A 22852-nucleotide genomic window follows, 5' to 3' on the forward strand; every position below is an offset into this window, starting at 1 on the left:
ATAAACAGGTTAATATCAAGCCCTGGATGTTTTTTTGAAAAGTCTCATGGAATGTAGCCTTACATTGAACACCACACATTGGCTGCTACTGTAGGCTGAATGATAGAACAGCTATTTCCATGTTAAAATGTTATGGGATGCATGGTCTCCATTGTATTATATGGAGTATATATATATATATATATATATATATATATATATATATATATATATATATATATATACAGTTGAAGTAGGAAGTTTACATACACTTAGGTTGGAGTCATTAAAACTCATTTTTCAACCACTCCACAAATTTCTTGTAACAAACTATAGTTTTGGCAAGTCGGTTAGGACATCTACTTTGTGCATGACACAAGTCATTTTTCCAACAATTGTTTACAGACAGATTATTTCACTTATAATTCACTGTATCACAATTCCAGTGGGTCAGAAGTTTACACATACATACATCTTGGAAAGTTCCAGAAAATGAGTCAATTGGAGGTGTACCTGTGGATGTATTTCAAGGCCTACCTTCAAACTCAGTGCCTCTTTGCTTGACATCATGGGAAAATCAAAAGAAATCAGCCAAGACCTCAGAAAATAAAATTGTAGACCTCCACAAATCTGGTGCATCCTTAGGATCAATTTCCAAACGCCTGAAGGTACCACGTTCATCTGTACAAACAATAGTACGCAAATGGAATGTACTCATGAATGTACTCATGTACCTCATGAAGCTGGTTGAGAGATTGCCAAGAGTGTGCAAAGCTGTCATCAAGACAAAGTGGCTACTTTGAAGCATCTAAAATATAAACACTTTTTGGTTACTACATGATTCCATATGTGTTATTTCATAGTGTTGATGTCTTCACTATTATTCTACAATGTAGAAAATAGTACACATAAAGAAAAACCCTTGAATGAGTAGGTGTGTCCAAACTTTTGACTGGTACTGTATATATATGTATATATTTCAGATTTTTCTGGAGGTGCTGCAGCAACCTTAGCACCCCTAATTCCCAACACCTACAGTTGCATAGGGCATTTCTACACGATGCAAACCTGCATAAAGCAACCTCAGCCCTGTCAATTTTATTGTTCAATCATGTTGCTCTCTCTGTGTCTGTGTATAGGAAACCCTAGTCCTTCTTTAAAATGTAATTAATATGAGCAAGTACAAGATTGCTACAGTTTGACAGTGTTTTCATACTCCCCAAGTCCAGGAGTTTTCCCAGGAGTTTGTTAAAACCATGTGACCTGATTAGATTAAATTACTAATAATGTCATACCCTATAAGGTCTGTAGTTTTTCCTGGTTAGGTTACCAGATCAGGAAAAACTACGGGGACCAGAGATATAACATAGTATTTGACATTATAAAGGCTCATACGTGCTTATAACAAGCCTTATACATGCCAGGCTTTAATAGTAGAACCTCTGGGACTCGAGTGACCCCCTTCATTCTGACTGCTATATTCTAACAGCGTAGTTAATACATTTCATATATGCTTTCGCAAAAATATTCATTTGGTTGTGTTTATGGAGGTCTTAGGTAACATTCGAATATTTCATTATTATTTTTTATAACACAATAGCATTTTTCATTGGTTTATGTAGGCTACAAAAGCCAGAACGGTGCGACAGTATGTAATAACAAAATAATTCAAGTGTGCAATACATTTTATTTGTGGAATGCCTTTGTTACAACTGTGAAACATAAATAATTTGTTGGAACGTGGTAACAGCTTATTTTTATAATGACAAAATAAATAAAAATACCCCAAAATGCCCCAACCACCAAGACGCATGGTCAGCAAGACACGTGGTCACCAAGACGCATGGTCAGCAAGACGCATGGTCAGCAAGACACGTGGTCAAATTATGAACACAACAATAGCCTAAACATCATTATAAATCACCAACTGTGCTTGATAATAGTGAAAATCTGCACCAAATATAGAATGGCATTGTAATGAATATGTGTTGATATGACAGCAGCAAAAATTATTGTCAGCTAGTCCATGTCACAAAAACAATGAAACTGGTGAGTGCGTTGCTGATGTTGTTTTTTGCTTGAGATGTACAGGGCCTGCTTTCTCAATGATGACATTGTCACAGGCATGTTCTATCTAAACGGTGCTATCCCTTTCTCTCCCCTGTCTCACAGTTTCATTTGGTGGTGTCATGGGCACCAGCTCAGTGCGCACCGTTCTGGCTTTTTTTTGCGTTTTGGCCTCTGAGGTTTAGATTCAGGCAGAGGCTCAGAATCTGAAGAATAATCCTCATAGATGTCATGATTATTTTCTTCATTTTTCCCTACTGAGTCATTTTCATTCAGATTTTGTAGAAATGCTAACGCAGCATGTGCATCCATTCGTCTTGGTTTTCTTGCCATTGTAATTATGCACACTCTCACTATACTCAAAGTAGGCCAGATATAGGGTAGTACATACCATTTTGAGATTATAAATAGAATAGATCAATACAATAGAATGTTATTCATTCACAATTGGTGATTACATAGCTATGCATTGTTCGCTTCCCGTCGCTCATCAACTGACATTCTCTCCGTTTCTCCCCATCATACATTACTTCATTTATTTCATCCGTTGTTATATATGTTTCGGTATAGTTTAAGTTCTGTTTCGAGGCAAATATCGGGGTGATTATTAACTGGGCACGGCATCTTCAACTATCGGGAGAAGGAGGGGAGCAGGCCCTGCTGTCGGGAGGAGGGGCAATGGGGGAAAACCATAAAAAAATGGCATGCCCTCCTAACTGCAGTTCTGTTTGTGATATTACGATTCTAACGACAGTGTGTTAAATAGACTTCTTTAGGAAAAATCAAGGACAGAGGGGGCATGATTTTAAAAAATTGCAGTCGTTTTTTTTTTTTTATCCATGAGAAGTCCAAATTACTGCTTTAGTGGATTTAGCGGTGTTAAGTAAAGTTTTACCTAAACTCAGTGGTGGTTATTGACACAAATGATCCGACTGTTCCTCCTTACCGTTCAATATGTCTCCTTAGTGATTCATTATTCAGGGTTGATTGCAGCTGTCACATAAATGACCTGGCTGAGAGCCCTCGGGTTACTGTACTGTTCACCTACAGGAGTGATGTATGGTGTTCAGTGTCAGTATCTGACCCTTCTCTCTCTTCTGGCCAGGTGATTAGGATGTGACAGCTATATTGACACTATAAACACAACTTGTAATGAGTGATGACTGACAAGCAAGTTAACATAATCGAAACTGATTTATTAGCTAGCCTGTTGTAAATATGAAATTAAAGCCCTCCCGAGGATTTACAGGGACCACATAATATATCCTTACACAACTCACCTCTGTAATAGACTTTAAGGCAACCATGATCTGTATATACTATTACTGTTGTAACGATAGGTCACTACAAAATAGGTGCCCTATGAGAGGACAATTAACACCATTGTAATTGTGCTGCTACAAATACCATGGACAAAGAAACAGTCATTTTTCTTTAATGTATTCTTGCTCTCTGAGAGATATTGTCGTCATTATCATATACATACAGTACATAGTCAGTATTGGCTTTTTAAAACAATTTATACCATGGGATTGTTGAATACTCGTTTGTTATTGGCTTGAAGGGCATCATAGAGTGTGGATTATTTCCCTATAATGCAGAGTATAATTCAATGGCTATGAAGTTCTTTCTTACATGTTGCATATTTTAGCTGCTTTTGAAAGCAGAAGTCGAATTGAAAACATTATTGCCATTGTTTAATTTGATTTTCATAATAGCAAGCTAGGACTGATTGTTTACCAAGGCAACTTCTGTAGCTATTTAGTAAACGTGCTAGCTACTTCAGCGGATTTTGTAGAAGTAAACACTTATCTTGTATGTTCAGTGTTTTACTATATTTGGCACATGTAAGGAATGCACTGAGAGTCGGGAAGCAAGTACAGGGAGTGAGTGTTTAACATATAAACGGAACAGAAAACAAGGAACAGGAACAAAGCACTGACATGGAACAGAGTCAATAACACCTGAGGAAAGAACCAAGGGGAGTGACAAATATAGGGAAGGTAATCAAGGAGGTGATGGAGTCCAGGTGAGTGAAGCACTGGTGTGCACAACAATTTCTTTATTTAACCTTTATTTAACTAGGTAAGTCCGTTAAGAACACATTCTTATTTACAATGACGGCCTAGGAACAGTAGTGACAGGTGTGCGTAATAATCAGCAGCCTGGTGACCTAGAGGCCGGAGAGGGAGTATACGTGAAAGCACATAGGTGGGACCTAGCTTCTCCATCCATGATAGTGGTCAGTAGGATCAGTGGGGGACAAAGTACTCAATTGTCATACTTGAGTAAAAGTAAAGATACCTAAATAGAAAATGACTCAAGTAAAAGTAAAATACTACTTGAGTAAAAGTCTAAAAGTATTTGTATCAAAAGTAAATGGAATTGCTAAAATGTACTTAAGTATCAAAGTATAAGTATAAACCCTTTCAAATTCCTCATATTAAGCAAATCAGACGGTACAATTGTCTTTTTATATTTTTATTGACGAATAGCCAGGGGCACACCAACAATCAGACATAAATTGCAAACAAAGCATTTGTGTTTAGTGAGGCCGCCAGATGAGAGGCAGTAGGGATGACCTGGGATGTTTTCTTGTTACGTTTTTGAATTGGACCATTTTCCTGTCAAAATGTAACGGCTACTTTTGGGTGTCAGGGAAAATGTATGGAGTATAAAGTACATTATTTTCTTTAGGAATGTAGTAAAGTAAAAGTAAAAGTTGGCAAAAATATGAATAGTAAAGTACAGATACCCCCAAAAGCGACTTAAGTAGTACTTGAAATAATTTTTACTTCAGTACTTTACACCACTTAGTAGGATGAAACCTCCTCATGGAGCGTCACCTTCTGTTCACAGTGGTCTGTGTTCCACTGTTAACATCATAATAAAGCAAAGATCAAAAGATCAGAGGTCATTATGATCGCCTTACATGACATTTTAAACACTCTACAGTTAGAGACCTTTGTACCTGTCCTGAAGAAAGGGTCAGTGGGTTTGTATCACTAAAGTATGACAAGTATTTTTCTTTCCAAACAAGTTTGGTTGTTTAGTGTCTGCTTAAAAGTCAAGTTGCCTCATTAAAACTCTACACGGCCACCTAACACACACACACACACACACACACACACACACACACACACACACACACACACACACACACACACACACACACACACACACACACACACACACACACACACACACACAGAGTTGCAGTCCCTTATGAAAGTATTCAGACCCCTTGACTTTTTCCACATTTTGTTAAGTTACAGCCTTATTCTAAAATATATATATTTTTTAATTCCTCATCAATCTGCATACAATCCCCCGTAATAAAATAAAAAAATCCTTCTAATTTATCAAATAAAATCAAACAAAATATCACATTTACAAAATATTCGGACTCTTTACTCAGTACTTTGTTGAAGCACCTTCGGCAGCAACTACAGCCTCGAGTCTTCTTGGGTAGGACGCTACAAGCTTGGCACACTTGTATTTAGGGAGTTTCTCCCATTCTTCTCTGCAGTTCATCTCAAGCTCTGTCAGGTTGTATGGGGAGCGTTGCTGCACAACTATTTTCAGGTCTCTCCAGAGATGTTCGATCTGGTTAAAATACAGACTCTGGCTGGGCCACTCAAGGAAATTCAGAGACTTGTCCCGAAGTCACTCCTGCGTTGTCTTGGCTGTGTGCTTTCGGACATTGTCCTGTTGGAAGATGAACCTTCACCCCAGTCTGAGGTCCTGAGCACTCTGGAGCAGATTTTCATCAAGGATCTCTCTGTACTTTGCTCCGTTCATCTGTCCATCGATCCTGACTAGTCTCCCAGTCCCTGCAGCTAAAAAACATCCCCACAGCATGATGCTGCCACCACCATGCTTCACCGTAGGGATGGTGCCAGGTTTCCTCCAGGTGTGACGATTGGCATTCAGGCCAAAGAGTTCAATCTTCATTTCATCAGACCAGAGAATCTTGTTTCTCATGGTCTTAGAGTCTTTAGTTGACTTTTTGGCAAACTCCAAGTGGGCTGTCATGTGCCTTTTACTGAGGAGTGGCTTCCGTCTGGCCACTCTACCATAAAAGCCTGATTGGTGGAGTGCTACAGAGATGGTTGTCCTTCTGGAAGGTTCACCCATCTCCACAGAGAAATCTTGGAACACCTCCCAGACCAAGGCCCTTCTCCCCCGATTGCTCAGTTTGGCCTATGAAGGGTCTTTGTGGTTCCAAACTTCTTCCATTTAAGAATGATGGAGGCCACTGTGTTCTTAGGGACATTCAATGCTGCAGAAATGTTTTGGTACCCTTCCACCGATCTGTGCCTCGACACAATCCTGTCTCGGAGCTCTACGGACAATTCCTTCGACCTCATGGCTTGGTTTTTGCTCTGACATTGGACCGTATATAGACAGGTGTGTGCCTTTCCAAATCATCTCCAATCAATAAAATTTAAAACATCAAGTTGTAGAAACAGCTCAAGGATGATCAATGAAAAACAGGATGAACCTGAGCTCAATTTCAAGTCTCATAGCAAGGGGTCTGAATACTTATGCAAAAAAGCTATTTCTGTTTTTTGTTTTTAATCAATTTGCAAAAAAAATCTAAAAAGCTGTTTTTGCTTTGTCATTATTGGGTATTATGTGTAGATTGATGAGGAAAAAATCTATTTTAGAGTAAGGTGTAACGTAACAAAATATGGAGAAGGTCAAGGGGTCTGAATACTTTCTGAAGGCACGGTAGATCAGTCAGTCAGTGTAGCCCCTGCAGGCTAAAGGCATTAGTGTCCAACAGTCTGTTGTAAGTTTCGGGAATAATGATTCCTCCTTTCATGAAACACAGAGTAAGATGAAGACTAACTGAAGGCTGGACCTAAAGGGATGGGTGACTCAGGCGGGAAGTCATACCCTCAACAAAGTCCCCTGAGCCTGAAGAAATATAATGACAAAATCTGTAGGAATAATTTAATGAATGATCCCTTCCATGTCGTTTTTTTTAACCACGACTTATAATCTTAAATCCCAAAATAGAATTTTTGTTTATGTTTCCCCCAATGTGTCATCACTTCAAAGGCCCTGTGTCCAAGTCTCTGGGTTCTGAAGTCAAAGGCTGAATGCCTGGTTTGTGTCAGATGAATGAATGCTGTGGTTTATTTCCCTTTGGAACACATTGGCAATCATCTCGTTTCTCCCCCCCTTAACCCTCCCTACCCCTTTGACCCCTCCTCCTCCCAAGCTGAAACACTCTCATTAAGAAGGCCTTCTGGACAAAAACAGCGGAGGGAATGATTAATTAGGATGTGGCTTGTTAAAATCTCATCGCTCTCAGCTCTGTTTTGATGCTGAAAATGTTTGCAAGCCCTGGAGGTGCGGTTCTTCCATTGTGCCTGTGGAGAGATTCAAAGAAAGAAAAGGAGAAAGAGACAGATTGAGAGGGAGAGACAGAGACAGAGAGGGAGGGAGAGAAATAGAGACAGAGAGAGAAGGAGATAAACAGAGACAGAGATACAGAGAGAGGGAGAGAGGGAGGGAGAGAAACAGAGACAGAGAGACAGGGAGAGAAACAGAGACAGAGAGACAGAGTGAGAGAGAGAGAGAGAGAAATAGATAATGGGAGAGAGAGAGAGAGAGAGAGAGAGAGAGAGAGAGAGAGAGAGAGAGAGAGAGAGAGAGAAAAAAAATAGATAATGGGTGAAAGAGAGAGAGAGCGAGAGAAACAGAGAGATAGCGAGAGAGAGAGGGAAACAGAGAGCGAAAGAGACAGAGAAAGCGGGAGAGGGGCGTCGCACGTGTCTATTCTCTGCCCTGTCTCACTGTGCCATATGAGGGAAGAGAAGAGGAAGTCCTTATAAAGCTACTTACAGTTAAGTGTTTAGGGCTAAAAATTGCAGAGCAAAGTCTGTAAAGCTGTGAAACACGACTGTTATTGTCACCATTGGCTGATTCACCGGAGCTCTGATGGGAAAATTTAAATAATATTGTGCATTCTTGTGCAGAGAAAGATGTCCCATGTTAAATCATTCCACACGGAAGGCTAGTGGACTCATGCCAGTAAAGAAAATCTTCATGGAATAAGAGAGGGAAAATATAGCGAATGCGAAAAAGAGAGCGCTGTAGTAATTATAAGCAGTTTGTTGCGCTACTCCCAATCCTGGAGATTGTGATATTCTATTTTAAGATATTGTAATTATTTCAACGTTGCACCTAAACAAAGAGAGAAACACCATATGTTTGATCAGATTCTATAATCCATTGTGAATCCATAGTGTCAAAGGTCAGAAGGGAAAACAACAAGTCAGTTTGTTTCCAAGTGAGGCTTACAAAGCTACGTCATGGATTTGTTATATGACAAAAAAACTGAACTGTTGTTTCCAATATATTATGGCGACACTTTTGTGTCTACTGACATGTATAGGCATGGTTTGCAGATGCATTATAGAGCTATAGTGCAATAGAATGACAAATAGTCCATAAAATGTACACAGAGGTGACTCACCTTTCAAGTCTTTATGAGTCAACTAGTCATACACTAGTGCTTTATTGTGAGAGATCGAAGACTAAATCCAGGAACCTACTTGATTCCAAATGGGAGCGTGTAACAATCCTGACAGTATACTCATCCCAGCTGGCAAAGCTGGTTGAAATGACATCATTACAACCTGTTGGTTATTATTTAAGAGAGAATCCCCGAGATGCCGGTGTTAGGAGAATATATTGAATATATAAGGCCCGAGACAAAGTCGAAGGCCGGCAAACCGTGTCAATATATCCTCCAAACACTGGCTTCAAGGGCATTATCACTTTTAAACAATGGGTTACCAACATATTCAAATAATGATTGACATATTTTCATTAAAAACGTTACTTTTATTAATTTATTTATACAATTTCATCCTTCCACAAGATATAGTCCCGACACAAATCTAGGGTTGCTACCCAAGCCGGCTGGTCGTTCGTTCTATTGGTTTGGTTGCCAGAGACACAACCCAGTCATTCGTTCTAAATGATCCATTGCCATACTGGCTGACAATATTCTTATCCCTTGCTTGGTAGCTAGTCAACTACAATAAGCTTACAGTCACGGCAAACAGTGCAGCCAGAATAACAGCAAACTAACTGCATTTGTATTTTTTCTAAGCTTTTTCTAGTGACATTTATTTAGATACATCTATAACAATGAGCTAATGAGGCATCATTTTGCCTGGCATAGAAAATGCTCACTTGTCAGGACACTGTTGTTCAGAGGATCTAGCCAACAACACAGCTAACACAATCATTTCAAACTGAAGCTGGAAAGATTGCAAACTAGCTACACTTTGTTTAGTTTGACCTTTTTTCAATTTACATCTGTATATATCCATAAAAATTATGCCAGTTAATTCATGATTTTTGACTGGCTGAGAAACGCTGCCTGTCTGTCCGTCTCGTCCCGACTCTCGACACGTTCATTACTATGGGACAGTTGGAGATCGAATTTCAGTATTGAAACAATGTTGCAAATGTCAGACAGACAGACAGCAAGGTTTGTACAAATCTCTGCTGTTGAAAATGAAATGTTAGTCTAAAAGAAATGTGAGAAATGTCAACATGCTTTTTATGGTGGAGATCAAGTTCATAGATAGCCTGGCTGGGATGATGAGACAGTGGATTGCACAGTCAGATGGAACTGAGTAAATAGACATTTTAATGTCATCAATTTAGCCGGTGGTAAGCTGTAGACCACACTATCTACCTAGAGAGTTTTCATCTATATTCTTTGTAGCTGTCTATTTACCACCACAAACCGATGCTGGCACTAAGACCGCACTCAATGAACTGTAGACGGCCATAAGCAAACAGGAAAACGCTCATCCAGAGGCGGCGCTCCTAGTGGCCAGGGACTTTAATGCAGGGAAACTTAAATCTGTTTTACCTAATTTCTACCAGCATGTTAAATGTGCAACTAGAGGGAAAAAACTCTAGACCACCTTTACTCCACACACAGAGACACATACAAAGCTCTCCCTCACCCTCGCAAATCTGACCATAATTCTATCCTCCTGATTCCTGCTTACAAGCAAAAATTAAAGCAGGACGCAACAGTGACTCGGTCAATAAAAAAGTGGTCAGATGAAGCAGATGCTAAGCTACAGGACTGTTTTGCTAGCACAGACTGGAATATGTTCTCAGATTCTTCTGATGGCATTGAGGAGTACACCACATCAGTCACTGGTTTCATCAATAAGTGCATCGATGACGTCGTCCCCACAGTGACTGTATGTACATACCCCAACCAGAAGCCATGGATTACAGGCAATATCCGCACTGAGCTAAAGGGTAGAGCTGCAGCTTTCAAGTAGCGGGACTCTAACCCGGAAGCTTATAAGAAATCCTGCTATGCCCTCCAACGAACCATCAAACAGGCAAAGTGCCAATACAGGACGAAGATCGAATCGTACTACACTGGTTCCGACACTCGTCCGATGTGGCAGAGCTTGCAAACTATTAAAGACTACAAAGGGAAGCACAGCCAAGAGCTGCCCAATGACGCGAGCCTACCAGACAAGCTAAATTACTTCTATGCTCGCTTCGAGGCAAGTAACACTGAAACATGCATGAGAGCATCAGCTGTTCTGGACAACTGTGTGATCACGCTCTCCGCAGCCGATGTGAGTAAGACCTTTAAACGGGTCAAAATTAACAAGGCCGCAGGGCCAGACGGATTACCAGGACGTGTACTCCGAGCATGCGCTGACAAACTGGCAAGTGTCTTCACTGATATTTTCAACCTCTCCCTGTCTGAGTCTGTAATACCAACATGTTTCAAGCAGACCACCATTGTCCCTGTGCCCAAGAACACTAAGGTAACCTGCCTAAATGACTACCGACCCATAGCACTCACGTCTGTAGCCATGAAGTGCTTTCAAAGGCTGGTCATGGCTCACATCAACACCATTATCCAAGAAACCCTAGGCCCACTCCAATTTCCATACCGCCCCAACAGATCCACAGATGATGCAATCTCTATTGTACTCCACACTGCCCTTTCCCACCTGGACAAAAGGAACTATTCTATGTGAGAATGCTATTCATTGATTACAGCTCAGCGTTCAACACCATAGTGCCCTCAAAGCTCATCACTAAGCTAAGGGCCCTGGAACTAAACACCTCCCTCTGCAACTGGATCCTGGACTTCCTGAAGGGCCGCCCCCAGGTGATAAGGGTAGGTAACAACACATCCGCCACGCTGATCCTCAACACGGGGGCCTCTCAGGGGTGCGTGCTCAGTCCCCTCCTGTACTCCCTGTTCACTCATGACTGCACGGCCAAGGACGACTTCAACACCATAATCATCAGCGGTAGGCCTGATCACAGACAACGACGAGACAGCCTATAGGGAGGAGGTCAGAGACCTAACCGTGTGTTGCAAGGACAACAGCCTCTCCCTCAATGTGATCAAATAAAAGGAGATGATTGTGGACTACAGGAAAAGGAGGACCGAGCATGCCCCCATTCTCATCGACAGGGCTGTAGTGGAGCAGGTTGAGAGCTTCAAGTTCCTTGGCGTCCACATCATCAACAACTAACATGGTTCAAGCTCACCAAGGCAGTCGTGAAGAGGGCATGACAAAACCTATTCCCCCTCAGGAGACTGAAAAGATTTGGCATCGGTCCTCAGATCCTTAAAAGGTTCTACAGCTGCACCATCGAGAGCCTGGTATGGTAACAGCTCGGTCTCCGACTGGAAGGCACTACAGACGGTAGTTCATATGGCTCAGTACATCACTGGGGCCAAGCTTCCTGCCATCCAGGACTTCTATACCAGACGGTGACAGAGGAACGCCCTAAAAATGGTCAAAGACTCTAGCCACCCTAGTCATAGACTGTTCTCTCTACGAAGGCACGGCAAGCGGGACTGGAGCACCAAGTCTAGGTCCAAGAGGCTTCTAAACAGCTTCTACGCCCAAGCCATAAGACTCCTGAACATCTAATCAAATGGCTAAGCATACTATTTGCATAGTCACTTTAATAACTGTACCTACATGTACATATTACCTCAATTACCTCGACTAATCGGTGCACTCGCACATTGACTCTGTACCGGTGCCCCCTGTATATAGCCTCGCTAAAACTGCATTGTTGGTTAAGGGGTTGTATGTAGGCATTTCACTGTAAGGTCTAAACCTGTTGTATTCGGTGCATGTGACAAATAACATTTAATTTGATTTGATTTGGTAACTTGTAGAATAGACACCGGATGGAATGCAGTTTTAACCAATCAGCATTCAGGATTAGACCCACCCGTTGTATAAAAGGTTGTAATGACGTGATTTCTCTAGAGACAGCAGAGACAGCAGGAGCAGTAGAGATACTCTCAATGATCGGCTATGAAAAGCCAACTGACATTTACTCCTGAGGTGCTGACTTGTTGCACCCTCGACAACGACTGATTATTATTATTTGACCATGCTGGTCATTTATGAACATTTGAACATCTTGGCCATGTTCTGTTATAATCTCCACCCCGGCACAGCCAGAACAGGACTGGCCACCCCTCATAGCCTGGTTCCTCTCTAGGTTTCTTCCTAGGTTTTGGCCTTTCTAGGGAGTTTTTCCTAGCCACCGTGCTTCTACACCTGCATTGCTTGCTGTTTGGGGTTTTAGGCTGTGTTTCTGTACAGCACTTTGAGATATCAGCTGATGTAAGGGCTATATGATTACATTTGATTTGATTTCAACTAGTTATCATTCCATCTACCACCAATGTGTATGACATGGGTAACCAACAACGAACTTTATTAATGTACAGTGTCTATTTTGTATACAGCAGTTTTGTGTGTCTTAGACAATTTTCCCCTCTAGGACATTAAGGTTCATCCTATTTGTCCTATCCTATGTCACTGCCCGCAGAATTAGTTCAGCAGCATTGTACCGTTTGTCCAGGATAAAATATCTGGGTTTTGTGTGGAAGAAATTATAAACCCATTTTGGAATTGTACTAAAACATGTAAATCCCGCTCTACTGGTACATGACATTGCAGGCTTAGAGCTCCATGCATCTGGCATCAGATTGATTCAACTCTCCTGAAGTGAAGTCCTTAGGTAGCATGAGTGAGAATCATCAAACTTGCACGTCAGTTTCCATGCTACACAGATGTGAGCTTTATCTAGTAAAATGGATTTACTACTGTGACATTGACAAGTCCCCATACATCTGTAGTTATTTCCTATCAGCCTTTTTATGTTTTTGTTTAACCTTTATTTATCTAGGCAAGTCAGTTAAGAACAAATTCTGATTAGGAACAGTAGGTTAACTGCCTTGTTCAGGGGCAGAAAGACAGATTTTTACCTTGTCAGCTCGGGGATTCAATCTTGCAACCTTTCGGTTACTAGTCCAACGCTCTAACCACTAGGCTACCTGCCGCGCCTTGATACATTCATCTGAATTAATGTGCCAGTAAAATATGTAGGCCTACTATAGTATCATGTTACTACTATATGTCTGCAATTTTCCTATCTTGGTATGGATAATTCCATATGGATTCTGTCAGTGTTTCCCTAAATGGAGGTCCCGCCAGTGAAAGCCTACAATAGCATCTGAAAACATTCACTTGCTTTAACTGGTAGGTCAGAGGAACATTTGACAAGCTATGGGAACGCAAAAATATTTCAGGACTAATGGATGAGGTTAGACTGAACCTTAGAGAGGGTTTCTCAGGTACACTACAAGTCTGTGGACACCTGCTCATCGAACATCTCATTCCAAAACCATGGGCATTAATATGGAGTTGGTCCCTCCCCATTGCTCTATAACAGCCTCTATAACAAACTGTTGCCACAAAGTTGGAAGCACAGAATCATCTAGAATGTCATTGTATGGTGTAGCATTAAGATTTCCCTTCGCTGGAACTAAGGGGCCAAGCCAGAACCATGAAAAACAGCCCCAGACCATTAATAATTATCCACCAAACTTTACAGTTGGCACTATGCATTAGGGCAGGTAGCATTCTCCTAGCATCTGCCAAACCCATATTCGTCCGTCGGACTAGCAGATGGTGAAGCGTGATTCATCACTCCAGAGAACGTGTTTCCACTGCTCCAGACTCCAATGGCGGCGAGCTTTACAACACTCCAGCTGACACTTGGCATTGTGCATGGTGATATTAAGCTTGTGTCTGGTTGCTCACTTCAGCACTCTGCGGTCCCGTTGTGTGGCCTACCACTTTGTGACTGAGCCGTTGTTGCTCTTAAACATTTCCACTTCTCAATAACAGCACTTACAGTTGACCGGGGCAGCTCTAGCAGAGCAGAAAATTGACAAACTGACTTGTTTGAAAGGTAGCATCCTATGACGGTGGCACGTTGAAAGTCACTGAGCTCTTTAGTAAGGCTATTCTACTGCCAATGTTTGTCTATGGAGATTGCATGGCTGTGTGCTCGATTTTATACACCTGTTAGCAACGGGTGTGGCTGAAATCGCCAAATCCACTCATTTGAAGGGGTGTCCACATTCGTTTGTATATATAGTGCATGGTAGGGCTAGCCTGAGAATATGCCTGTCTGTGATGAAGAGATTACCAATACAAGACCATTGAAATAGAACTTATTTCATATTTTTTATTTTACACAACATAACAACACAGCAGATGTTGTTTCTATGTACAGTTTTTTTTGTGCCTTTAAACAAAGGCAATATCAATGTCATTGAAAAGAAAGCTTGAATTTGTCTTGAAAAAATATCAATTTAATAAGAGGCCAAGTAACAAGTCTTTGATAGTTTTTTTTGTATTGTCTCTATATGCAGGAAATGTTATTTCCTTGTAATAGAAAGGCTTTTTGTGAAATCGCTCTTGTTCCTCTCGATCCCACATCCTGTGTCAGGGACAGCTGAATTCCTGTTGGTGCTCCTGGCAAAAGGACAACTGTTATGCAGAGGTAAGGCACCAATGCTTTTCTCTTGCCACAACTTTAACAATGGGACTATGTAATGTATAAGTGGACAGGTATGTTGGTTTTCTTTTTCTTTCTTTTTCGTTTCTTTGTTGTATGGGTATGAAAACACTGCATGGACTGCTGAGCTCTGGGCTCCGAGCCCTCCTGGAGATTCTCTCCGTCGGAGGAAAGCAGGGATGCAATTCTGATTCCTACAAGGCAAGCATCCGTTTTATTGTTGGTCTTTGAAAAGTAAACTGAAACCCGAGGCGAAAAAAAAGAAAATGGTTCAAAAACAGATTTCCCAACTCTCTCTCTCTCTCTTTCACACACACACACACACACACACACACACACACACACACACACACACACACACACACACACACACACACACACACACACACACACACACACACACACACACACACACACACACACACATATATGCGCGCGTGCATGAACAGTCACACAGTGCTTTCTAGAATCCACTCTGAACTGGAAAAGGTGGCCTTCACACTGTCTATATCTTCCTGTTGAAGTACAATCCCGTTCATGGACATACTCCGCTTAGACCACATATTCCCAAATTGTGTTGTCCCAACGTAGCAGTGGTGCTTGGATGAGTCCTCGTTTAGAGAGTACCTACGTTTGGCCCTCACCCCTTCCACCGGTAAGGTCAGGTACTTGGAGGAGGGTCTGGGGTGTGCACGTCTCAATATGGGGGTGTCCTTGACAGGCGAGAAGGGTAGGGGGGAGTGGAATACTGGAGCGGACGGCTGCTGCAGAGCCGTGGAGTTGTTGCGGTTGGTATTCTGGGTCTCAGCGTTGGGGAGGGCCTCTATATTGGGCTCAGGGGTGGCAGCAGCAGTGTAGGGCTTTGGTGCAGCCTTGCGCTTTGGCTTCAGAGACCCTGAGGATCCAGGTGTGTTCCAGCTTTGGGTCACCTGGGACGTAGCAGTAGAGCAGTCTGGGAGAGAGGTCTCGGACGAGTGCGTTAGCGTGTCCGACGCGTGGCCAACAGCCTTTAGACATCCTCCACCCCCTCCGTCTGACCCTCCCATGGCCTGCTTGGACACAGAGGGTGTGACAGTGCACCCCTGAGACTGCGCCCCGTTGGTCTGTGAGTGGACATTGGTGACAAGGGTGCCTTTGCCCGAGTCACTGGTGTTGCAGACCTTGTAGCGAATCATGAGGATGATGATGAAGACGAGGACAGAGGCCACGATGATGCCGCCGATGATGATGATCATGGTGCCTCCCAGGAACTGGGACTGCATGAAGTGACAGCGCAGGTACTCAGACTCGGTAGTGAACTGGACGCAGCCCACCACACGGGTGGCGGTGAGGGAGGTGATACCGTCGTCGTAGATGGCCAGAACACACAGGTCGTACGACGTCCCAGCAGCCAGGTTGTTGACTAGGAAGTTTTTGCTTGTGGGGGGAATCATTCTGAGAGGAGAGAAGGACAAAGGAAAGATATATCAATGTGGATTTAAATTAAATGTGTTATAAAGACAATTCATGTCATTAATGCATACTCTTTTCTTACCAATTGTTAAAAATGTACTTCTTTTTCTGGCAAGCAATTTCCTATAGTCTTAAAACAATGCTAGTTGCTGCATTTTATAAATATTGTTATATAATATCTCGTTATCCCAAAACTACAAGGCTAATAAAAATGAATATATTTTTGGAGAGCAATGAAACCTAAAATGTTCAAAGACAACATAAACAACCTCAAGATGTTACAGCATTGTGTGTGCAATATTCCTGTATAACATTAGACAGCATACATTGACTAGGTGAATGCTAATGTTATTTATATTCCTGAATATCGTTTGACCTCTAATGTTGTCTTTGCCATTGTGTTGTTTATTTATTTGGAAGAAAGTGGCCAAGAAAGCAGCATTTATTGGTGGCTAGCTGTGTTATTATCTCTCTTATTAAAGTTGTCCTCGCTATGTCTGCCTAGGACTGTTCACTCTAAGAACCAGCAAGGACTCATTTAATGAACAACGCTCTCAGGCCTGTCCATTCCTTCCCTCTTTTTTAACCAAATCAAATCAAATTTTCAAATCAAATTAAATCAAATCAAAAAAATATCTTCTGACAAATATTTGCCGGAAAATTCTGAACAGTTAACACATTGATAAATTCTAGAAATGGCTGACAATGGAAAGACTTTAAGCCAGTCATGGTAATTTTCGAGTGAAGGGATATCTATTTTTACATTTACATTTTAGTCATTTAGCAGACGCTCTTATCCAGAATGACTTACAGTAAGTAGCGAGTGTATACATATTCATCACTATACAAAAAGGAGTTACAATGACATTACTTGGCAGAGATTGTCATTGTCATTTAAAAATGCTTAGCTATATCGATCTTTCAAACTGTGACAGTCACAGAATAACCAGTAAATACTGTATTTTTTTCCTTTCTTTGTTTATGATTTTGCGATGCTCAACACCACATGGAACTGACTGCATTGCCAAAGAAAATCAATTAATTGAATCCTTTCATGCAGAAAACGTAGCTTATGGCAGGCACGTAACATGGCTCTCTACCAGTGTAGAGTACTGTACATTGTCAAGAAAATTACTGTTCAGCTATTAAAATGTAAAAGATAAAAACAATAGCGCCCAAAAAGTAAACAACACTTCCACTGATTTATTTACGATTAACATTTGCTGAGCCTGAGGTTGTCAAACCAAGATAATGTAGGCTGACTTCACATGCAGGTTGACATCCTTGACATCAACCAACAGTCATCAGGCAATGTGGACAGCACATCTCCATCCAGCCATGTCATCGAAATCTACAGCTGTTTTTCTTCTTTTAGTTTAAACATATTTAAAATCACGTGAGACACAGACAACACATAATTTTAACAAGATTGTTATGTTAGCCTGGGTGTGTTTATTGGACAATAACATGGAAATTGGGACCATTTAATTTGAATGAAGCTGTTTCTTTATTGCCTTAAGCACATCTGAGCCAGGTATTACCTGGCTCACAGGACTTTTTGCTGGCTAAAATGGCCCAAGTTGGAGTGCTTTAAAAGAGGCTCATTCTCCTGATTTGTGTGCACATAAAAGCTTGCTGTACAATTTGCTTGATGCCCACATTTTTTAATCACCCCCCATTGAGTAATAAATATGCTTGAAAGGAAAATGACTGTGTGCAGGTGAAACAATCAGGGGTGCAACTTTGGTTTTAGAAGTGGGGGGGACATAGTATTTTTTTTTCATCCAGTCGGTTAAACACTCCAAATAGCCTACCCGACCGCTCGGAGGTGTCCACATGGTCCTAAATCATACCGTTGCCTCATTTTATATCACATTCCAATTATAAAACTGGGGGGGACAAAAATGCAATTTCAGAACGTGGGAGGGACATGTCCTCCCCGTCCCCAGTGAAAGTTGTGCCCCTGGAAACAACTATAGAGAAAACTATAGTAAAACCGAAATGGCCTGTGCTTGTGGGATATATAGACAGGAGACATGCTATTCAAAAGGTCAATGTAACCCAGAGACAATTGGTGATCCTTCATATAAACACAAGAACACAAACTCAATACTAGTGAGAGGGAATAATGTGATTTTGTAGTTGTGTGAAGCTTTAAATAAGTTATATTTAAGACTATATTAGTGGAAAATTAGTAATACTGTTCATTGTACAACCTGAAGATACGCTAATGTTAGAAACCCTTTCAAAAGAAGCCTGGTGTTCGCCACTCCCAACTCTCTGAGGATAGATGCTGCAGCCAGCCATTACACGCCCTATGCTCAAAAGATATAGGATTGGTTTCCATTCATGCCTCTACAGGCAAAGAGAGCAAAGGGATTGATCCTTCCCTATTAGATCAACATAAAAAAGTGACAGATGTATTCGTTAATGAACCGCAGACGGTTTCTTCCTGCCCATTGGAGTTCTCCAACTACGTAAATCAATGCACTGCATGTGCCCATTGCAATTCCAGTTAGTTGTAGTTGTTGAGACTGAATTAGCCATTTTACTGAGGACCTCTTCGAAATTCAATAATCTCCTATTCACATCACAGAGAAAACAGGCCAGTTATGTGCTGCTTCACGATGCAGAGTTCAGCTCATCTTAATCTATATGAAATTATGACTGAGAGACTGCTGTCTTTCTTTGATCCCTCTGTTACACAGCCCGCCTGCTCTGAGCCAATGTGGGGATGTGAGTTTTGCTTTGCAGGGGTTTTACTAATTAATTTTCAAGGATTACAGAGGATCTAAAACAGATGTAATAACATTGGGATTTTGTTTTTGTAATTCCACTCCCATGTATTTTTTGTAAATATTTGTATGTTTACTCAATTCTGTTGTGCAAATACAATCGCTCACTGTACAAAAGCCTAACATGAAATGTAATAGATTACAATCCCACAAATCTAGCATGAGCTACTAGCTAAACATCTTTAAATCTCAGATTGTGGCTACCGTAATTGCTAAGCAATTGAATATTGGTTGTTTAGTTTAATGTGTTTCTTAATAAAGATGGCCACCATCATTGATTTTACAAACAAGTGGTTGAAAGCCTATAAAACATCATTTTGGGTTTGCATGGTGTGTGAATGTGATTGAGAAAAAAAATATATTATGCATAGATGAATCTCCATAAAAACATTTCTGAACCAATATAAGTGCACTTGATTGAAATTAAATCCATTAGGGCCATTACTAAATTCACCACGAATTTCATACACAAATCCAGTCAATAAAATCACCAAGAGGGGATTGAACGGAACCTACCTGTAAACGAGAGAGTCATCATAACTGCCATTGTACTGAATCTGGAACATGCGGATCCCAGGTATATTCCTCTGGAAGTTGAACTTGATCAGCGCAGTGGAGGACGTGGCCTCGGCGATGACCACCCGTTTATCTGTGCTAGTTTTGGTGTCCCCAGTGTGGTTGCTGCCGTTGGCCCCAGCCCTTGTGGATGTGGAGATGTCCGAGGAGCCAGGATCAGGCTCCTGGATGTTGTTGGTGCTGTTGGAGATGTGTGGGAGTTTGATAATCAGCAGCTCCACAGTCTGATGTGCCTCACCCGCCGGGTTGGACGAGATGCAGGTGAAGGATCCTGTGTCCTTCACTGTGCTGATCAGAATATCCAGGGTGCCGTTGGTGTACACAAGCGTTCGGGAGGAGTTTGCCACCAGCTTCCCCTCTGGGGAGATCCAGTGTATGGCAGGCTCAGGGTCCCCCCGGGCCTTGCACCTCAAGACCACCCTCTGGCCTTCCAGCACCCGCATCTCATGGGAGTGCCGGGTGATGAGAGGAGGTTCACACAGGAACTCCTCCTCAGGTATAGACCAGAAGTAGCGTCCGGAGAGATGCTGCGGTGAGGCGCATGTCTCCAGATCATCCTCTCGGCTCAGGCGCCTCAACCACAGCAGCTCACAGTTGCAGTGCAGTGGGTTCCCACCAAAGCTCAACGCGAACGAGGGAGAGTTCATGATCCCAGACGTGGCCAAAACCTGGGCCCGCTGGAACAGAGGATCAGGAGGGAGCTTCTGTAACTTATTAGAGGTCACGTCCAAGCGGTTGAGCTTTTGGAGAAGAGAGAAGGTCCCCTCAGGAATGTAGTCGATCATGTTGTGGTCCAGGCTGAGGGTGGCAAGGCTGGTCATCCTCTGGATAGCCTCCCAGGGGATGGACTCCAGGTTGTTGTAGGACAGGTCCAGCTCCTCCAGGGCCAGCAGGTCATTGAAGGCCCCCAGGTGGATCAACGTCAGCTGGTTGTTGTTGAGGATGAGGTGGTGCAGTTTGGACATGCCGCTGAAGGTGTCATTGGCTATCCGGGTCAGACGGTTGCTGTTCAGGTGCAAGGCGCGGAGGTTCTCCAGGTCAGCGAATGCATGCGGCGTGATGAAGCTAATGGTATTCCTGGACAGTGTAAGGTCCTGCAGCCTGGTCATGTTGGCAAAGTCTTTCCTTTTGATGCTGGTGACGAAGTTGTCGGCCAGTCGCAGCTCCACAGTGTGCCTGTCAATGTTCGGGGGGGCAAAGAGGAGCCCTTTTTTGGCACAGAGGGTTGCGAGGTTGGGAGATAGTATTTGACAGACACATCGCTTCGGACAGATCTGTGCCTTCACTGCCATTCCGATAACCAACAGACAGACCAGCAGTTTTTCCATTGTAAATCAGGTTCAAACACCTGCAACATAAGACAGAGAGAGAGAGAGAGAAAAATAGATAATTTATTTATAATTTCTGAACTGGATTATTTCATTAATTTCATGACACCAGCAGTGACACTGACAGCCTGAGTCGAAGATGCTCTGATACTTAGTTATATTTCACCCCAGTCTTGAACATCTATTTGTATAATGTGTCCATTTAGTAGGACAATACCCAGGGGTCAAAACTTGTTGAAATGACACCAGTATAACTAGAAACTGATTGAGGTCAGTACAAATAAAAATGTGTTGAAATGACATCAGTACAACTAGAAAGTGGTTGGAATGACATTAGTACATCTATAAACTGGTTGAAATAACGTCAATACAACTAGAAACTGGTTAAATAACGTCAGTACAACTAGAAACTGGTTAAATAACGTCAGTACAACTAGAAACTGGTTAAATAACGTCAGTACAACTAGAAACTGGTTAAATAACGTCAGTACAACTAGAAACTGGTTAAATAACGTCAGTACAACTAGAAACTGGTTAAATAACGTCAGTACAACTAGAAACTGGTTAAATAACGTCAGTACAACTAGAAACTGGTTAAATAACGTCAGTACAACTAGAAACTGGTTAAATAACGTCAGTACAACTAGAAACTGGTTAAATAACGTCAGTACAACTAAAAACTGGTTAAATAACGTCAGTACAACTAGAAACTGGTTAAATAACGTCAGTACAACTAGAAACTGGTTAAATAACGTCAGTACAACTAGAAACTGATTAAATAACGTCAGTACAACTAGAAACTGGTTAAATAACGTCAGTACAACTAGAAACTGGTTAAATAACGTCAGTACAACTAGAAACTGGTTAAATAACGTCAGTACAACTAGAAACTGGTTAAATAACGTCAGTACAACTAGAAACTGGTTAAATAACGTCAGTACAACTAGAAACTGATTAAATAACGTCAGTACAACTAGAAACTGGTTAAATAACGTCAGTACAACTAGAAACTGGTTAAATAACGTCAGTACAACTAGAAACTGGTTAAATAACGTCAGTACAACTAGAAACTGGTTAAATAACGTCAGTACAACTAGAAACTGGTTAAATAACGTCAGTACAACTAGAAACTGGTTAAATAACGTCAGTACAACTAGAAACTGGTTAAATAACGTCAGTACAACTAGAAACTGGTTAAATAACGTCAGTACAACTAGAAACTGGTTAAATAACGTCAGTACAACTAGAAACTGGTTAAATAGCGTCAGTACAACTAGAAACTGGTTAAATATTCTAACAGAAAGAATAAATGTGTGTTTACATGCATCACTAGCCTGTCCATACACTATAGTCCCGAACAGAGCTTTATACTTTCAAACACATCCCCTGCTGCTCTCCTCTCCTCTACACCCAGAGTGAGTCATGTTATCCCTGTGTTGGGGTCACTCACTCAGCATTAGAAGTGTGTGGGGGTGCCGAACAGAGGAGCTGTTTCATCTTGCTTAAGCCTGATCTGTGGACTGCAGTGGACACATCTAACACATGACCCTGACACGCGGGAAGGTATCACCGCCGTAATTAAGGAAAGTATGGAATGACAAGATAAGTGTCTCGCTACTCTCTCAGCCTGGCTGCCTGCCTGGCTACCTGGCTACCTGGCTGGCTGCCTGGCTACCTGGCAGGCTGCCTGCATGGCTGCCTGACTGGCTGCCTGGTTGCCTGCCTGTCTGG

General features: G+C 41.8%; 1 protein-coding gene across 1 annotated transcript; it reads right to left on the reverse strand.

The window, feature by feature from the left end:
- Positions 1-15419: 15419 nt before the first annotated feature.
- On the reverse strand, positions 15420-21121 carry lrfn5a (leucine rich repeat and fibronectin type III domain containing 5a). Its single transcript, XM_038967281.1, has 2 exons — positions 19734-21121; positions 15420-16404 (listed from the first exon to the last, which is right to left on the reverse strand). Exons 1-2 carry the CDS (start codon positions 21119-21121, stop codon positions 15420-15422), a joined length of 2373 nt encoding a protein of 790 aa, XP_038823209.1.
- Positions 21122-22852: the final 1731 nt, after the last annotated feature.

Source organism: Salvelinus namaycush, chromosome 28, assembly GCF_016432855.1.
Source record: "Salvelinus namaycush isolate Seneca chromosome 28, SaNama_1.0, whole genome shotgun sequence".
NCBI lineage: Eukaryota > Metazoa > Chordata > Actinopteri > Salmoniformes > Salmonidae > Salvelinus > Salvelinus namaycush.

Coding starts and splice junctions, on each gene's coding strand:
- lrfn5a (XM_038967281.1), bottom strand. CDS start 21,121: ATGGAAAAACTGCTGGTCTGTCTGTTGGTTATCGGAATGGCAGTGAAG. Junction 16,405..19,733: donor GATGACTCTCTCGTTTACAG/GTAGGTTCCGTT, acceptor CTCTCCTCTCAG/AATGATTCCCCCCACAAGCA.